Raw genomic sequence first — 17,725 nt, forward strand, 5'->3', positions numbered from 1 at the left:
CTGCCCTTATTTTCTAAAGCAACCTGCTCAGAACACCAGACCTGAAACAACTCATTTCACCCTAGGAAAACATTTGGATTTTCAATATGTAGAATTATAACTGTTCTTGGATAAGCCCTTACTTGTGGAAGAGTATCCAAAACCACTTTTTCCAGCTCCTGAAAGTCTGTATGTCAAGTTTTGAACACATCTTTCCTTTCGTCCCCCAAATCTTTTGTGAATATGAGAAACCAGTGTACATCTGCATCAAGTTTCTTATTTGGCAAATGAATCTTCTTACAACAAAAGAAGTTTTGTAGAAGGTTTACCACACATCTTTCATGCAGCATGAGATTGACATAAAAACTGTGTCCCCAAAGGAACAAGCTTCCATGTTTAGCAGCATGCCCACACAGAAAATTCAGATGAAAGCCATATAATAAACACAACAAAAATCCCTGGGGCCTACACAACATCCTTCCCTCAAAAATATTAAATTCAGCATGTTAGTAGCAAATACAGCTGTATTGATACAGGATGGGCTTGAACTGGTCATTTTCCTGCAGATCAATTTATGAACCCTTCCTGCCTGGAAGGGGCAATTTCTGTGAGAATTCAGCCTTCCAGGCTAGAGGGTTGAAGCCAACACTGATATGGCAGGCTGTCACAAATAGGCACAGACTTGTATAATTTCAGGTTTCAATAATTTGTACCTTACTGAGTAGAGACAATTTATTATTTTCAATACCTTGTCCACTTATCATGTGTCACATGGCCTTGCTTCTTACTGTGCAAGTATCTGGCACAACCTGTCCTGCACCAGTTTCATATGTATGATCAGGTTAATCACATACACCCTTCTAAAAATCCTCAAGTGGCACACTTTCATTCTTGAAAGGTCCGTGAAAATCACATGTCCCTTTCATCTGAACTATGATAATATGATTTCCTTTCAGTGAGATAAATGGGCAGTCTCAGAGGAGTCACTCAGGAGATTTTTTGCTGATACTGTCTTCTCACCTAGTTATTTGTGGTAGAACACCTACAGAGAGGCACAACTTAGGAAGCTGGCTAAAACTGCTAAGTGGAGTTTTTTCTGAGTTGTGTGCTGTTCTCCCACAAAAGCTTCGTCTCTTTATTACCTGAGGTGGGATTATGATATTTACCCATGGGTAAAGTGCTTTGAGGCTGAGAAAGAAGTTGTATGATTATAGGCTAACCTTGCAGGTTTACTTCCCAGATTACAGCTCCCATCTACTTGGCACTTCTGGTTTCATTTTAATGTTGGACAGCCACGTAATCCTTCAAAGATTTTTTTCCATATATGAGTATTGGAAGCACAAATTATTAAACCCTAAGACTTCTAGGCCTTCTCTTTTACCAGCATGCAATATGGGGACAGTGATGGTACCCAAGCTAATTCACCTGATCTGTCTCAGGCTGCTTTGAAAATGAGCATCTACCTCAAGCAAACCATCTCTGCTTTTCTCTCTGAGTGATGAAGCAAGAGAAGGCACCTCTAAAAGGCAATATATCATGTTCTAAACCTTTAGCATGAATCAGCTTCCAGACAAGCCCAAAGGAAGCCCCTAAGCAGTTGTTCACTACCATACAACTGACTTCTATATGGTCAGTGCCCAGCAAAGTCCCATACACCACATCCACCAAAGATTGCTCTGGGACTGACAGTCCTTCTACTGAACTAGCAAAAGCAAGAAACCTTCCTATTACTGCCCAGTGATGAATCACTAGAGGTTATTCAAATGTGGTACTGTAAAATAGTACAAAAGCACGTCCCATCACAAATGGATTCCATGTAGTCCCTCTGAACTTGTCCAGCTGGCACTACCCCATGGAAGTGCAGGGAATTGGATACAGAGTGTCAGTTGTCTTCATGCACCACTGCACGTTAACCTCAGCAGCAGGGATCCAAGATCTTGGGATCAAAGGAAGGAGGCACAGAAAACAAGCACACACATTGCAGCAGGAGGTGACAGTAAACAGAAACCCTCTCAGTGCTCGCAGAGAGGTTTTCATTCAGGACGCTAAAACTGAAGCTCCTTTTAACTTGGTTTTAAGTACTTTATGCCCTTGGCACTTTCTTCAAAAGCACAGTTACAAACTCAGGAGTGCACAGGAAAAGGAACACGATGGAAGTCTGTAACTCTCCCTTCCCTTCACCTATCTTTTTTTGGCTGCATTTAGGTATAGTCAAAGAAAGTAATTTTTAAAGCAGGCATAATTTGCAGAGAATATGAAATCACTGATGTTCCTCAGAAATGACTAACAGTCATCTTGGTGTATGCACACCTCAAGTGCTCACAGAAAAGAGAAACAATAACTCTCCCTTGACATAAAAACCCAAAACATTGGAAGGCCAAAAGTAAGGAAGAGAAGGAGCAGGGTTCCAAAACAGGTTTCATTCACGGTGCCTGGATCCGAAATCTAGTAAGTACAATCTAAAATTAATTTACTCCAAGGAGAAAGAAAACGTACAAAATTCCCCCTCCCTCCTTTCTCACTTCCTGTGCCTTCACTTACTTTCTTTCAGTGTCAGGTGTTGATGCAGTGCTGCTGAGACCAAGTGATTCCTGCAAGAGAAGACATGCAGCACTGAGAGCAGACACTAGAGAAGCTTTTACCCAATTTATGCAGAATATGAAATCAAAGAACAAACAAAAAAAAGTTGATGATCAAAATCTAAGTGCTTACCTCAATCTGGGATCGCAGCTGTAGAGATGTGGGGCTGGTATCAGGTTTCTCCTAAAATACAACAAATATCAACTTAATGAAATATCCAAACATCAGAAAGAAGAAATATGAAGGGGAGAAAAAGGGAAAAGACAGTAATAGAACCAATAACTATTTCAAAACAGTTCATATAGGAAACATTAGCTACTCTAGAAAGAGCTGCTTTCAGGCTAAATTCTGAAATAATCCAGTAAAACAGCTAATTTCATACTTATCACTGCAGAATACCGAAAGTAAAGCTGCCAGACAGAAGTCATTCAAAACAAAATAGAAAGAGGATGTTTTATTTTCACTAGATCACCACCACAATTTTTTAGATAAGTTCAAGTGCAATTTCCAAGAAATTACCTTCAGGAAAAATTTGGCATTAGGAGAAAATTCTCTGAGGAAAAAATATGGAGGATGCAGATACCTTTCATCAAGACCAGCTTCTCACACAGAAACATGTCAACAGTATGGAGTTCAAACCACTTTTCTACAAACACCTAGGATACAACCATGTACTCCAATGAGAACTCCAAAGAACTCAATTATCCAGGCTCCCTTTGCAGTTGATGGGGAGACACAGAAACTCCTACAGAACAACTTGCCTGACAGGTTTCAGCTACCTCAAGTTAGATGAGGGAGTCCCACTGGTGGTATCTAATTGAAGACTGCAAGCCAGCTGCTTAAAAGGCACACACTATTAACATGTCTAGCTGAAATTAGTGGGAAAATTCCAGTTAGAATGGAGGAAGATAATACAGTCATCAGTACTGAGAACTACACTTTGTTGGTTGATCTTCATGTGAAATCATGGGGTAAACTACTTATTCCTACTTTATTCTCAGCCAGCCTTAGCCCTTGTGAAGTTATTGCAAAGTGAATTCCATAACTTACTGAAATCACAGCTGGCTAAGCAGTGGTGTACACGCTTCAAGAAAATTAAAAAATGACATGGATTTCTTTCTCAGTGCTGAAGGGCTTCTTGTTCATGCATTCCTCAGCCTACATGTAAAACTCTTATCTCTGTGAAATTGTACTTCCTATTCCCATTGTTTACACAAAGGTGACAAAACATTCTTGGGATTTAATTAAAAAAAAAGAAAATCAGACACAATTTTCTGGAAATGCAGCCTTTTAATGCTAAACAGGAACTTACTACTGACTGCCATGAGGTGGTGTTGGACTAACCCACTCAGGAAGTCTGCAAGATCTGGAGTAGAAAGGAGCCTGTTCTGCCATCACACAATGGAGTCAGCTTGCAGTGCTGGCTACAGGAGCCAGGGAGAGCACAGGATGGCCCATGGCCATGTCCTTGCTCATGTGCAAGGCTGACACCGGGTCACTGCCCTGCTGGGGCATTTTGCCTGACCATGCATTGTCTGCACATCTGCTTTTGCTGATTGTGTAGCACAAAAAGGGAAATTAAGTCCTTGAGTGAAAGTGGACATGAAAGGGTGATCACGTTCACTTACTGACAGATCCAACAGGACTCCTCTAGTCAAGGAGAAGCTGGACCAAGGCCAGGGGAATTCCAGAGATGTTCACAGATAAGAGAAATGAAAATAGCTACTTGGCACCAGGCATCCCTCTCTTTCTCCCTTAGTTCTGTAAAAAGGAACCTGACTAAGTTTTGTACCTGGAAAAGGCTGCAGACACATGGCTGAGAATCTTCCTCAGACACTCTCCAAGCCCTGCCTAGTTCTTTGCAAGGAAGGAGAGAAAGAAGAGCACCACTATACAAACACTTGCCATTCAGGAGCACCTCATCTGTCCATAAACTGCTGCACCGAGGAGAAAAGGAACATTTTATCAATTTTATGTTACAGTTTCAGTATGCCAAGTCAGGAGAACCCACCATGACCCCAACAAGGCCTTTAGATCCCAAGTTCCCGATGATTTATCTGCTGTCTTAAGAAGCTGCTTTGCTTCAAGTGTTTTGTTTTTTTATTTTTTAAATATAATAGTTTTGTGTAAATTTGTGTAAGTGCTTGAGCAGTTGCTCATGAAGCCTGAGACTACAATTACATGAAAAGTTCCTACTCAGCTGAACAGTCAGCTGCATCCCATGTAACTAAATCCTAAAAAACCTGACTGTATTTACTTTCTTTTTCTCATTTGCTGTCAAGCTCACCCTGTTAGAACAGGACCTGTTTTATAGGAACAAGATGACTGTGGAGGGCAGAAGCAAGGACAATTTTCCTCTCCCTCCTCCAGAGCACAACTTCGCAATGCTGGAATGCAAAACACCTGATGGTCCTACACTGTTATGATTAATATTCCTACCTGCCTTTCCAGCAGAATGGTATTTTTTTCTATTGCTATTTACACAAGAAACAAAAGGAAAATACTTGGGGAAATATTACTCTCAACTAAACTTCTGACTTAGATATGTATCAGAGATCATAGAACTTTCATCAGCCTAGAGCAATTGTATTTGTTTTGGTTAAAATCCATAAAACCCCACATTAAACCGCACTTTAAAATCCACAGGTTGTGTTGACTTTAACGCATCAGGACCAGGACCCTTTTTTACCAAAGGCTAATTGTAGAAGGTTGAGCAAATGTTGTACTGTTGGCATGTTCTCTAGCATGCGATACCATCTTTTCAGAAAATATTTTTAAAGGTTAGTTCCATTGAAGTACATCTTTCATCCCTCTGAGCCAAAACTTAAAAATGAAACCAAGGATAGCCTGGGCTTATAGAAACAGGGGCTGCAGTAAGAGACATCCCCAGCCCGCATCCACAGAGACATCCACAGCTCTTGTCTAGACAAAGCAGGCAACAGAGCAATAGGCATCTTCTCTGTGAGCAGCCTTGCTGCCCCAGATAACTACCCTCTACATGTGCCCATAAAGCTTGTCTGAGATGTACCAGAAAATTCACATCATCTACATGCTACACAGTGCTCTGAAGAAACCCAATGATCTGAGAAAGTATCTGATCAAGTGCACATTCCTTAAGCTACACTATTAAATCCAATGTTTCCCAAATGTGACTGATTTACTTGCATGGCTTTTGGATTTAAGGGGCCCTAGGCAGGGCACCTATCCTGTACCCAGAAACTGTTGGTGCATATTGAACTTCTCCAATACACTATTAAAAGCAGCAACTAAGATCTGAAGATTCTGGAGAAACTGAGATGTCCATAAATTGTATCCAATCCCCAGGGAACACATTACATGGAAAGCAAACAGTGGCTTACCACCACCTTGTCCAGCTCCCCTGCAGGTCCAAGGTCAGCACAGCAAAGAATCTCAAATACTGATAATAATACCAATAATAAACCCAGGAGGAAGTTTTAAAAATCAGTAATGCTAATATCCTGTAGAAGAAGCCCACTGAATTTGAAGAAGGGATTCCTCTATCAAGTCACCTACACCTGACCTAAAACAATCTCAGCTTGCAGAGGAATTTTGTTCTCCCACCTTTTGTTCTCCCATCTTTTCTTCTCCCATTTCTTAGCAAATCCTAATAGGAGTCCTATTTCCTTCCTTTTGCCTCCTTCATCCAAAGCCACTATCATCCAGAGGATGGGTGCAGGACAAGGTCCTGAGGTTCTGGCAGAAGCTCTGATCCAGCAGCTGGAGGAGGGGATGGATGTCAGGCGCTGCGCTGCCCAGGAATTGCCTGGGATCACCAACCCTTCCACACGGTGGATGCCACAAAGAGCGACTGCAGAGCGACACGGGTAACCTTGGGAGCTCTGGTGCAGAAGTGCAAGTTGGAGAAATGCTTTTTACAAATCTCTTGTTTTAGAAGAAAATGTAGTAGTAAGCTTAACAAGCAGGATTTGTAGCTTACGCTTCAAACCTTTAGTTGTTTGCCTTAGGGACCAAGAAAGAAGCTTCCTTTGCAGGTAGCTCTTTCTGCCTACTTTGTGAATGAATTTATGTGATCATTTGCATACATTTTCTTCTCAAATTACTGGAGGTTTCTAAATATTGTGATTATGGTTTTATATACTACTTTCCTCGTAAAAATCTTCAAAACAGTTTTGCAACCATTTATGAGCTAAGTCTGAAAAAAGCAACTGTGAAGAAAGTACAAAGCACAAAATACATGGGAAAGAAGCTGAAAAACCATTTCCTGACTGGAATGGCAGGTTTTGAATTCATGAGGGACTTTTCCTTCCATGACAACTTCAGTTCACTTGTTCTGTATAGCCTATCTGAAGGCATTGCTGTTCTGCTCCTGAAATACACAAACATAGCAGACAAGAGCACCTAAAAGGAAACTTAGTTATCCAGGGTATGGCACATTCTAGGGGGAATGTGCATATTTTAATTACTTAAATATTAAGCTCCATCTATGCTCCACACCACACGGACTTAGTTTAGGAAATTGTATTCATTGAATTAATCCTTTCTAATTAAAAATTCATGAACCTCTTCACAATTTCTGCCACAGGAGCTGTATCCATTTGAATCATAAATTTAAGCACTCCTCTGCAGATCCCAAGACAGGATTAATCTCACTGTGCAGACAGAAAGTGTTCAAAGTGAGACTCAGATGAGTGCTGGGAAAATACAGTGACATAATCAGTAAAAAGGAGATGACTAAAAAGCTTACAGCTGTATAAATAATTTTATACAATTTTAAACTATTTCAGCAGGTGTAAATAAGATATATAGAGCAGAAAACTTCTGTTAGAGAATTCTGCCAATCTTTCCCCAAATGTTTTCTCTCTTGGCTCTGAACGTGCATTGCATGTTCTAGTCTAGCTTCTAAAATGATTAAATGAAGATGTATCTGAAAGACAGCAGAGCACTGAAGGCTTGTAAGAGTTTCATTTGTTCTGAAAGCAATAATTCTGCCTGGAGTCCTCCACCACACTGTATTTCAAACTCTGTAGAGGTGCTGGGGAAGAAGCAGGGAAGCCCCTGTAAAGAGACAGTGCAGGTATGCAGCTATGTAATGGAAATTGCCTATGAGGCACTAGATATGAGCCACAAGTCAGAATAAAGAAAAAAATAAGACCTATTCCTGTGTCAACCACCTCAGGAAGTGTTTGAGGGAACTAACAATTCAGTGAGTTTCCAGTGGTACAGATTAGTTAAAGTCTCATTTTGAGTTTCAAACCACAACCTCTGGCCCATCCCCTTAGCTGTTTCAGCGAAGAAAGAAGATTTTTCTGCACCATTGCTCTTGCACATTAGAGCCTGAGCTGACCCATGCTAAATGATAACATCCTGCAGCAGCAGCAAAACTCTGGATCAAGGAAATGATTTAAACAGAGGGGATGGTTAAAAAAAATAAAAATCAAACAATAAATACTTCTAAGCACAAAACAAAAGTCCAAGTGTCTCAATGCCTCATAGAAAAGTGCAGACATAAGGTAAACACTTAGCTTAACTACTGATGAAATGCAGCTTCAGAGAGAACACACTGATAGAGTACTCACATGTCTGCTTTTAGTATTTGAGAGGGAAGAAATATCCTGCCTCTCAGCTTGATGTAAACACCAGAATCTATTGAACCTAACACATCTCAGGGCAAACATCGGACCCTCTCTCTCCCATTTGCCAACAATGAAAGCAGAAGGATTTTTTTCACCCATTTCAAGTACTCCGCATTTTACACTAAGGCTGGGAGCCACAGGGCCGAAAAACATTTCACGATGATTTTGAAAAACATAATTCATTAGCAATTATAGAGAAACTGCAGCTTTTGTAAAGCCATCTAACAATAAAAAGTGAGGTAGTGCCAAGATATAAATTCACTTGTAACAAACAGAAGCAGAGTCCAGAAAAATTATGGCATGAACACAAAAAAACCTCGATAGAAACGGGCTTCAGAGAAAGGAAAAGTCGATATAGGAACACAGCATTCTGCAGCAGAGAAATCAAATACCTTCTGATCAATTTTCCAAACACGATGAAGCAAGGCCAGAACTATGGCAGCTATCTTTGTGCTAAAACCATATTAATATAAAAGCCAATATGTGATCGAGACACAGCAGGCCTTTGATTGATGCTTTTTACACTTGTTACTCAAATGGTACAATACTCAAGTGTTCTTGTTGCTGGCATGAACTGCCTCTGTACTAGAGCTCTTGCTGGCATAAAAAGATGAGTAAGACCTGCCAGCTCTGCCTAAAACTCCTTACATTAGTCAGCACTGATTTTTATTGTACAGGTAAGGCCAAAAAGAACTTCTGTGAAATCATGTTGGAAAACAGTGAAAGACATGGGTTTCCAGGGAGGACTTTAAGATAGAGTGGTTTTGGCATCAGGAAGAGCTGTAATGTTTCAGTGGAATGAAAAAATCCTAAACAAACCACATGAAGAATGGTTTAATGTGAAGCCAGAGGACTCAGGATTTGACACAGACAAGGGAGGCATGAGGTAAAGCCCAACTGGATACTGCCCAAATGGGGCCCTTCTTGTTCAAGAGCTGACAATGGGCTTGGGGAAGAGCCACCACTTCCCCCAGTTGAGAGCATTTTGTCCTGTGGGAAAAGCACAACAAAAAGAAGAGAGAAAATAAATGAATAAACAAACAAGCAAATAACAGTTTGCTACAGTTTGGTACTTTGGGGTAGGAACAGTCTGGTCAGATTCCTTGCCCAGGTGTTGGTCCTCTGGTGAGGACAGTGTGCTGTACCTTGGCCCCAATTACCCCCTGAACCAATACCCACAACTAATGAGGAAAGCAGCACCTCTGTGAGCCACACATCCCTATCACCACCACCCTGCAGCCTGCTCTCTGTAGCTGTGGGGCTAGGAATTTTGAGTGGTTTTGAAGTGAAGCACGCACTGATAAGATGAGAAAACAAGCATGAGGAGCTCCTTGCCATGAAAGCCATGGCTGAATATGGCAAACCTCTTTCTGAATACTAATGGTCCTGATTTGTTTTTCTGTGCTCTTCAAGTTTAGGCCACCTATTCTTAAGGGCCAATGATGTTCTCCATTTCTCTAAATAACACTTTTCAGATCTTACCAATTCTTCATTTTCATGTACACAAAGCTGTACTATACTTCTATTAAGATTATTTGCCATTTTCTCAATTTCTCTTCAGTGTTTCCATGAACAACAAAAAGTGTATTTTCTTTTTGAAAAGTGGAAAGAAAAAGGAAAGCTCAGACTTAGACCAATGCTTCCAGGAAAACTTCTACAGCCATGCTATAAATCCTTTCAGACACATCATGGAAACAGAGGTCCACTGTCATTTGTATTGATACTATACTTGTGTACCTACATGCCAATAGCCATGTCTCAAACACATGGAATTTCAGATGATCTATACTGCAAATGAATGGAAGCTTTTGTGATGGATTAATTAATATGCTCAAGGCTTAGGGATTCTTGTAAAACAGGTTGTTACCATAATACTAATGACTTTTTGCAAGTATACCCCCATTCACATTAGGACTATGATAGCTAACATTTAAAAATCATATATTGCTTTTACTTTACGTTTTACCAAAAAATAATTTACCAAGAAGATCAGAAACTAAGTCAACTTTGAGTTACTTAAAAACCCTGGTAAAATTGAGGAAGAGGTAAATCAAGAGAAAGCACTGATCATTAGGAGACCTACAAACATTTTTCTACCACAGATGCATGAAGTATCAGCAATGAAGCCCCCCATATCAGGGGAAAAAATGCCAACATTTTGCATTAATTTCATTCTGGGAAAGCAGTGATTTGCTTTACTTTGTTAAAAAGACAGATTTTTAAAAAATCATAAAGGTTATGTAGTGGAAAACAAACTATATTTTAGTTTTAAACTTCCCCATACTTTTTTTTCTTCTCTAATTTATGACAAACTGATACGCTGGAAGGCATTTTGTGTCAGGAACTTCCATCATACAGTCACTGCAACGTGCAGCAGAATTAGACAGTTCTCTCCCTTTTTTTTTTACTTGACGCCTCACATTGCTGAGATTCGAACCCAAACCCAAGCACACATGAAAAAGATTCTACTATTTTTGCTAGGTTGTGTAGCTGTAGAAGGCAAACCCAAAATTCAGAACTCAACAGCACTGTGGGCAGTGGAAGAAATCTGGCACAGCACCTTTTTTCCACAACTGCTGCTCTTTGGGCTGCCTGTGGCTGTTATCAGGTTGTGCACTGCAGAACTCCTAACCTCCTCTTCCTTCATAATCCTCTAGAAAAACCTGCACCAATATCTATGTTTCCACTTTTTAAAATTCCATTTGTATAGATGTGCATATACCTACTTTGTGGATTTTTGGGGTTTTTTAACATGATTCTTTCAGAGCATGACTGAAGCTTTTATTTAATTAAAGAAAAGCAATTTAAGACTCTCCCCACACCCAGCACAGAATTTCTGGAAGTTTTTGTGTTATTGTTCAGGAAGTGGGTTTAAATTTGAACTTTTTAGAGAAATTAAAGAATCCAGTAAAAAACAAAACAAAAAAAACCCAAAACCACAAACAACACAAAAAGCCCCTAAGATCACAGAAAAAAATCCAAAACCTACCCCACTAGGAAAAAGAGGCAACAGAACAACGTAACAGAGCTGTGCTGAGTCAGGACCTGAGCCACATTATCCCTGACAAGCAGTCTTATCACGAGGCTGTGCCCACATGCACATTTACTAATTTTCTCATCTTTCCATGAAGAAATTCAAACAGCCTACGGTTGCATCTTTTTGTGCAAAAATAATAACATTGAAATTATAAACATTTGGGCAAAATAGATTCCTGCTTTCCAGCTGACAGTAACACTGTACCTCTATTTTCCTCTTTCAGAGGTTAAAAACATCAACAGCTGCTAGCTGAAAAAAGCAGACATCCTGAACGCAGATCTTTGCTGGCAGTAAGCCTTGCAGCCCAAGCTCTCAAGCCATCCATTCTTTAAGGTTGAGACTGGGTAGGCCCTTTCTGCTGATTGGCACTATCACTTTAATTTTTTTAGTTCAGTTCAGTTCCCCCTCAGTAATTTCTATGCTCATTATTTCATCAGAGGACCACAGTTGAAAAGCTCTAACAACATGACATATTCTGCATATTTCAGGACTTAAAAACATGCAGGGCTGGTGGGTTCTGACCCCCATTTCAGCCACTTTGACAATGAAAACAGCAGGAATACAAATGAGAAAAGGTTTTGAAAAAAAATATTTCTATCAGACAAACCTGTGTGAGCATGTTGGGAACTAACTCTGATGACATTTCTTTATCACAATAAACTTGTTTTGAAGAAACAGTTTATTTCAGGATCCTTTTTAAGAATGCATTTGAAGCAGGAAAGAAACTGGTCATACTGGGAAAAGTTTTATATTAGATACACATTTTTAAAATCTTAGTTTTACAACCATTTTAAAAAGCAGAATAAATGTACAACTTGAAATCAAACTGGTTCTGTTTAGTAGGTTGATATTTGAAACTGAACACCTGAAAATTATGACTAATTCTTTAGAGCTGGGCACTGCACTTCTTCCTCTCAACCTGCATAAACACACTCCAGGAATGTGAGTGGGTGAGGGGAGGGAGACAAAGGTTGATAGCTGGATGCTAACTTCAAAGTCTCCTACAAAGTGAGAGGAGAAATTAATTTCTTGAACAAAAGAACTGAAAACAAATTAATCATATTAATGCAAAAAAAGGACTAGACCACAAATTGCTAGTCTGTACTTACTCATTCTTCCTGCTATAAAAACCACCTCCGATAAAAGAACTTTTAAATTAGCTGCTCTCTCTTTACCTTTGAAATTGAAGCCTGTGCTTTGGGCCAGAACCTTACTTAAATCTTTATCACTGGTCATTAAATCTTCATCACATGATCATTATTACAAAACTAAATTTCAAATAAACTCCGATGCTCTAAGTCATCATGGAAGATTACTCCCATCCGAGGGAAAAATTATTATTGAATACCATTAGACGATCTGGCACAATTTGGTTATTTACAAGGAAGATTTGCAACATCCCTATTTGAGAAAATTAAGAAGTAATTATTGTCTTCTACACATTCATGATAAAAATTTTTATCTACACAACTATTGATGGAAATATTCTCTGTTTTCTGTTTACATTTAAAGTAAGACTGGGATAGAAATTCATGTGCCACAGATGTAGGAGTTAACAGGAACAGCCCCAACTGGAGGTGCAGCAAATAGGAACCTTGCTCTATGGGATTACTGCTGCATGCTTTGCTTTGAAGGGTTATGGTGCCACAGTGACATCTGACAGCTCCAATACCAGTCAGCACAACTGCTGGAAAGGGGTTAAATTAAAGGCTTCAGTCAGCCATTACCAGCTCCTGCTGCTGGGCCAGGCTCCAGCCCAGCTGCAGAGCTCCAGCCAGTTTTTGAAAAGCTCAGCTGTTCTGCTGAAAATGCACAAGTGGGATCCTGCCACATGACCAACAATTGGGGTAGAAGGTGGGGTTTCCTCTGGCACAGAGGTCAAACAGAAGAAAAGTGCTTAACACAAATTTCAGGGATTCTTAAACCTGAAGGGTAACAAATCTGAATTCTGAGGCTCCATCAAGCAGTTGTAAAATGCTCCTTTCTTTGTTCAAAGCAGGGGGAGCAGAGATTTTCCCCAGAAGAGGACAGTGGAGGCCAGAACCCTCCCCCTGGGGCCACAGCAGCCTCCCAGTAAGACCTGCTCATGCAATCCCTGGGCCTGACTGCTGCTCCTTCCAAGCCCAGGGACATTGCCCCACTTTCAAGCTAGCACAGGGTGGCGATGCACAATTTTTCTTTGCCTTGTTGGGTTGTTATGCAACATGGAATTATCCCATCACAGACTGAGTGAGGATCCTTTCCCACCTTTCCCAACAAAAGGCCAATTGCTGAATGACGAACAAACTTAGTACCAAGAATGTCTGCAGAGAAAAAATGACAGGTGCTGCTTACAGAGAAAGCATTTGAACCTCAGCAAACGTCCATCCTTCAGTCAGTACAGATAACTTGGGCCAGAGGAATCTGCAAAGAAAGCTGCAACCACTGTTCCAAGCAAATCACCTGCAATCATTATCTACAATTATTCACTGGAGAATTAAGAGTACTGCAGCAAAGCCTTACAAATTATTCTCTCGCGTAACATTTTTTCCTTGCTTATTCCTGAAATTGCTCCTGAAGCAGCAACTACAACAGACTTCTTCCCAAGTTCCACTTGAAACAGGTCTTTTTCTCCACCACACTTTGGGTCACACTTGACTTCAAGAGGGATGCAGAGAACTAGCCTTGCAGAAGCAAATGAAGCACAAGTGCAGGGCAGCCTTGCACTCCAAGAGTCACCCATAGTTTTTCAGTGACACAGTATGTACAAGTAGCGCTTGCACTTCATTCCAGCAAAGCCTGTACAGCTTTGCACTCCCTCATGCACCTTCTTTTTCCACTAATGGCCATGTTTTACTTAAACATGTTAAAGGAGGGCTGCAATCACAGGTAATCAAATTATGGTATTAAAAAGGCCAGCATGCTTTGGATTTTTATAACTTGTCTTTCAAACACACATGAAGCAAAGCAGAGGCCTCAGCAATTAACAACTGCTTTTGTTCAGAGGTCCATTCAAAACCCTGCCCCTTTGCCATTAGCACTAAACAGTGAACTTATGCAGGCAATCTAGCAGCACAAGAGTTGGCCAAAAGTTACAGCAATGTCCTGATGAAGCAGGCAAAGCCAGGACATTAAGGGAGTAATGCCTTACCTGTACTGCTTCCCATTTTCTTCACCATCCCACTGAAGAGGAGTGAATAAGTGGCTGTGTGGGGCCTAATTTCCAGCTTGGGTTAAGCCACAACAGTCCTTGTTGGTGCCCAGCATGGGTCTTGCAGGGTTCAAGATAACAACAGGTTTGACTGCAATGTGCTAGATTGAATGTATAGCTGTAATTGCTGATTAGCTATTAATTGGCAGGTGCTTGTCAGGAGCCTTGCTTGCCTGACTGTACATGAGAGTCCAGGGCTCATTAGTGGCTGGTTTTTGCTCTCCCTGCTGCTGTGCTGCTTTATCAGCTGGCTCTGCTGTGCCTGGGAGCGCTGCGATAACAGCAGCAGCAGCAGCGATGTGCCGGGCTGGCAGTGCCCAGGGACTCGCTGTGTGTCTGTCCTGCTGGCCTGGGCTGGCTGGGACTGTGCTGGGAACTGCACTCCAAGGGACCCATGGGTGGCTCCACGTGGGAGGAGCTGGATCTGTGTCAGTCAGGACAACCTGGAAGTGGCTGTGGCAATGCAGCAGCAGGAACCTCTGAAGGGATGGAGGCCCAGGGATAAGGCTGTGCTGCAGCAGGTGGATACTGGCACATCAGTGCCTGTGGATAAGTCCATGCTGGAGCACCTGAAAGTGTTTGGCCATGGATAATCCCACATGAGAGCAGGTACTCCCCTGGAAGGACTGCAGCCATGGGTAAAGCCATGACAGAGCAGGTTTATTCCCAGAGGGGCTGTGGCTGTGGGTAAGGCCACACTGGAGCAGGTGGCCTGTGGACAGGCCCATGCCACAGCAGCGATACCCCCGAAGTGACCATGGCTCAGAGATAAAGGCTCTGCCTGGATCAGGCACAGCCATATGGGACTGCAGTCTGTGGATAAACCCTAGGCAGGCTGAGAGCAAGAGAATGTTCAATGTTATGGTCTGGCTCAAAGGGACGAGGGGAAGAGATTTTAATGGATATAGGTTTAAATCACTGTACCCCACAATTTGGGTTGCATGTCAGAGGAATGGCTACAGCAGGACCACACAACACTGGAGGACAAGTTTTACAAAAAGCAGTTTCAAGGGTAGCAGCAAACCAATTTGAACTGGCTTTGGTGCCCAAAAATTCCACACACCACACCACCTCTCCTGTCCTCAAAAACTCAGAGGACATTTATGGATATTTACAGGCATAGTCCATAGGCTAGGGAAAATAATATCTATGTTTTGTATCAAGGGATTAGAAGGGGGTGGCAAATAATGAGCATGTGTTGGATAGTGTGGTACCCGAGAATGACGTAAATGGTAATGAATGAAGAGTGGAGAATGTGCTGGTTTTGGCTGGGATAGAGTTAATTTTCCTCACAGTGGCTAGTATAGGGCTCTGTTTTGGATTTGTGCTGGAGACAGTGTTGATAATTCAGGAACATTTTTGCTATTGCTGAGGTGTGCTTACACAGAGTTAAGGCCTTTTCCTGCCTCTCACCAGCAAACAGACTGGGATGCACAAGAAACTGGAATGGGACATATGGCATCATGTTCAACATACACAGCTGGGGGAAGAAGGAGGAAGAGGGCAGGGACACTAGGAGTGACGGCATTTGTCTTCCCAAGTCACTGTTACGGATGATGGAGCCCTGCTCTCCTGGCTGAACACCTGCCCGTGGGAAGGAGTGAAAGAATTCCTTGTTTGGCCTTGTTTGTGTGCACAGCTTATGCTTTACCTATTAAACTGTCTTTATCTCAACCCATGAATCTTTTCACTTTTACTCCTCTGATTGGCTCCCCCATCTAACCAGGGCAGGGGAGTGAGTGAGTGGCTGTGCTCAGTTGCCAACTGGGTTTAAACCACAACACATTGAAGGGCAGCAAGAGCAAGCAAGCTCCACGTTAAGCCCAGTTAATTTAAGGTCAATATAAAGGCCATCTGTTACTGTCATGCTACAGAAACCTGGGACTTCATCATGACTCCTACTTCATGTAACTAAGTTTTTGCAATAATCTTCTGTGTGCATTGAACAGACACAGACAAAAAACCAACCCATTAAAAACCAGAAAGAAAAATTAAATAATATGGGCAATGACATAACAAAGCACAAGACTAGACGTGACCAAAAAATGTTGACAGCTGGGGAATTTGTAGTAAGAGAAAGAACAAAGCAGACTGTACACTGTAATCCTCAAGGTAGGCAGTGTCGAGACTGACTTCATCCTGGCGATGGACAAAATACCTGGAATAAAACATGATCAACAAAACCATAACCAGCTGCACAAAACCCACAAAGACAAAGGCAGCACCAAAGGTACAAAAGAAAAATAAAACTCACAAACAACTAGTAAATGAGACCCACAAGTCCAGAAACCTCGGTGCCTCTCAACATTGCAGTACCACTGTGAGCAACAATTTGCGATTTCAATCTAAACCAAATGGCGGTCAAAGCTTTAGACTGGGGAAAAGCTACTGAAGACAAACCACTTCAGTTAATAATTTGCTGCTAAGCACTTTCAGTTCTGCTTTGTCACTGCTGCAATCCCAGGGAGCCAAGCGCACTGCGAGCTGCCTGCCTGCAACAAGCCAAGGCTTTGCTGCGGGAAGGGAGCGTGCTCAGTCCTGTCTCCTCTTCCCTCCAGCAAATGTAAATTTCGAATGCAAAGCTACACGAACAAATCACCAAACACCCTGTCTTTGCCAACGTCTTTGTGTAACCAGTATGACTCAGTTTGCTGGTAGGCATTCCAACTAAATTAATTTACCATGGTATGGAAAACCTGAGAGAAGTAAAACTTAAGCTGTACAAACACCTGCAAGAGTTTCTAAATGCCTGGGCTTTTGCAGCCAAGACCTGCTTGTTTGGGCAGGTGCTGCCACAGTTATCAGAGTATACATGATACAAATTCCTCTGCTCAACTGTCTTCAGAAGGGAAAGCAGCCCAGACTTCTTGGAAACAAATCTGCTCTAATCAGGACAGCAAAAAAAATGTCTTGACCAAAAGCTTCTTTTTTTTTTCTTTTTTTTTTTCCCTTTCCTCTTCATACCTTAGGGGGTTTTCTTCCAGGTTATAGCCCTAACAGGGTTTCATTACAACATCTTGAGGCTCTATTAGTGCATAAATTCCTTTGTAAGTTTTTATTGTTTCAGATCCAGTTCTAACACACCTCTTATTCAAGGTTATGTGCAGTCTGTGAATAAATGCATGCCAATGGATACAGAATTGAGTTGTCAATTACAAGAGGTTTTGTTAAAAAACAAGTGAAATAAAAATAGTACATTAGTAAATGTAGCTGAAATTACAGAACAATATCCCATATGCTACACTAGACTTTCACATAGACCAACAAGTCCCTCTAATTGAATAGGAATTAGATTAAATATATTGCAACGTGCTCAGCATGCTA

At 41.4% G+C, this 17,725-nt stretch overlaps 1 protein-coding gene across 4 annotated transcripts in view; it reads right to left on the reverse strand.

Annotated features, from left to right (window-relative positions):
• LOC136554676 (SAM and SH3 domain-containing protein 1-like) overlaps positions 1-17,725 on the reverse strand; it is a 537,178-nt gene that overhangs the window by 59,055 nt on the left and 460,398 nt on the right. For all 4 annotated transcript variants that reach the window (XM_066546819.1, XM_066546820.1, XM_066546823.1 and 1 more), the window contains 2 exons: positions 2,692-2,742; positions 2,521-2,570 (listed from right to left, as the gene is read on the reverse strand). In XM_066546819.1, coding sequence (XP_066402916.1) covers positions 2,521-2,570; positions 2,692-2,742 — 101 coding nt within the window. The remainder of the gene's footprint in view (positions 1-2,520; positions 2,571-2,691; positions 2,743-17,725) is intronic.

This window comes from Molothrus aeneus, chromosome 3, assembly GCF_037042795.1.
Source record: "Molothrus aeneus isolate 106 chromosome 3, BPBGC_Maene_1.0, whole genome shotgun sequence".
Lineage (NCBI taxonomy): Eukaryota > Metazoa > Chordata > Aves > Passeriformes > Icteridae > Molothrus > Molothrus aeneus.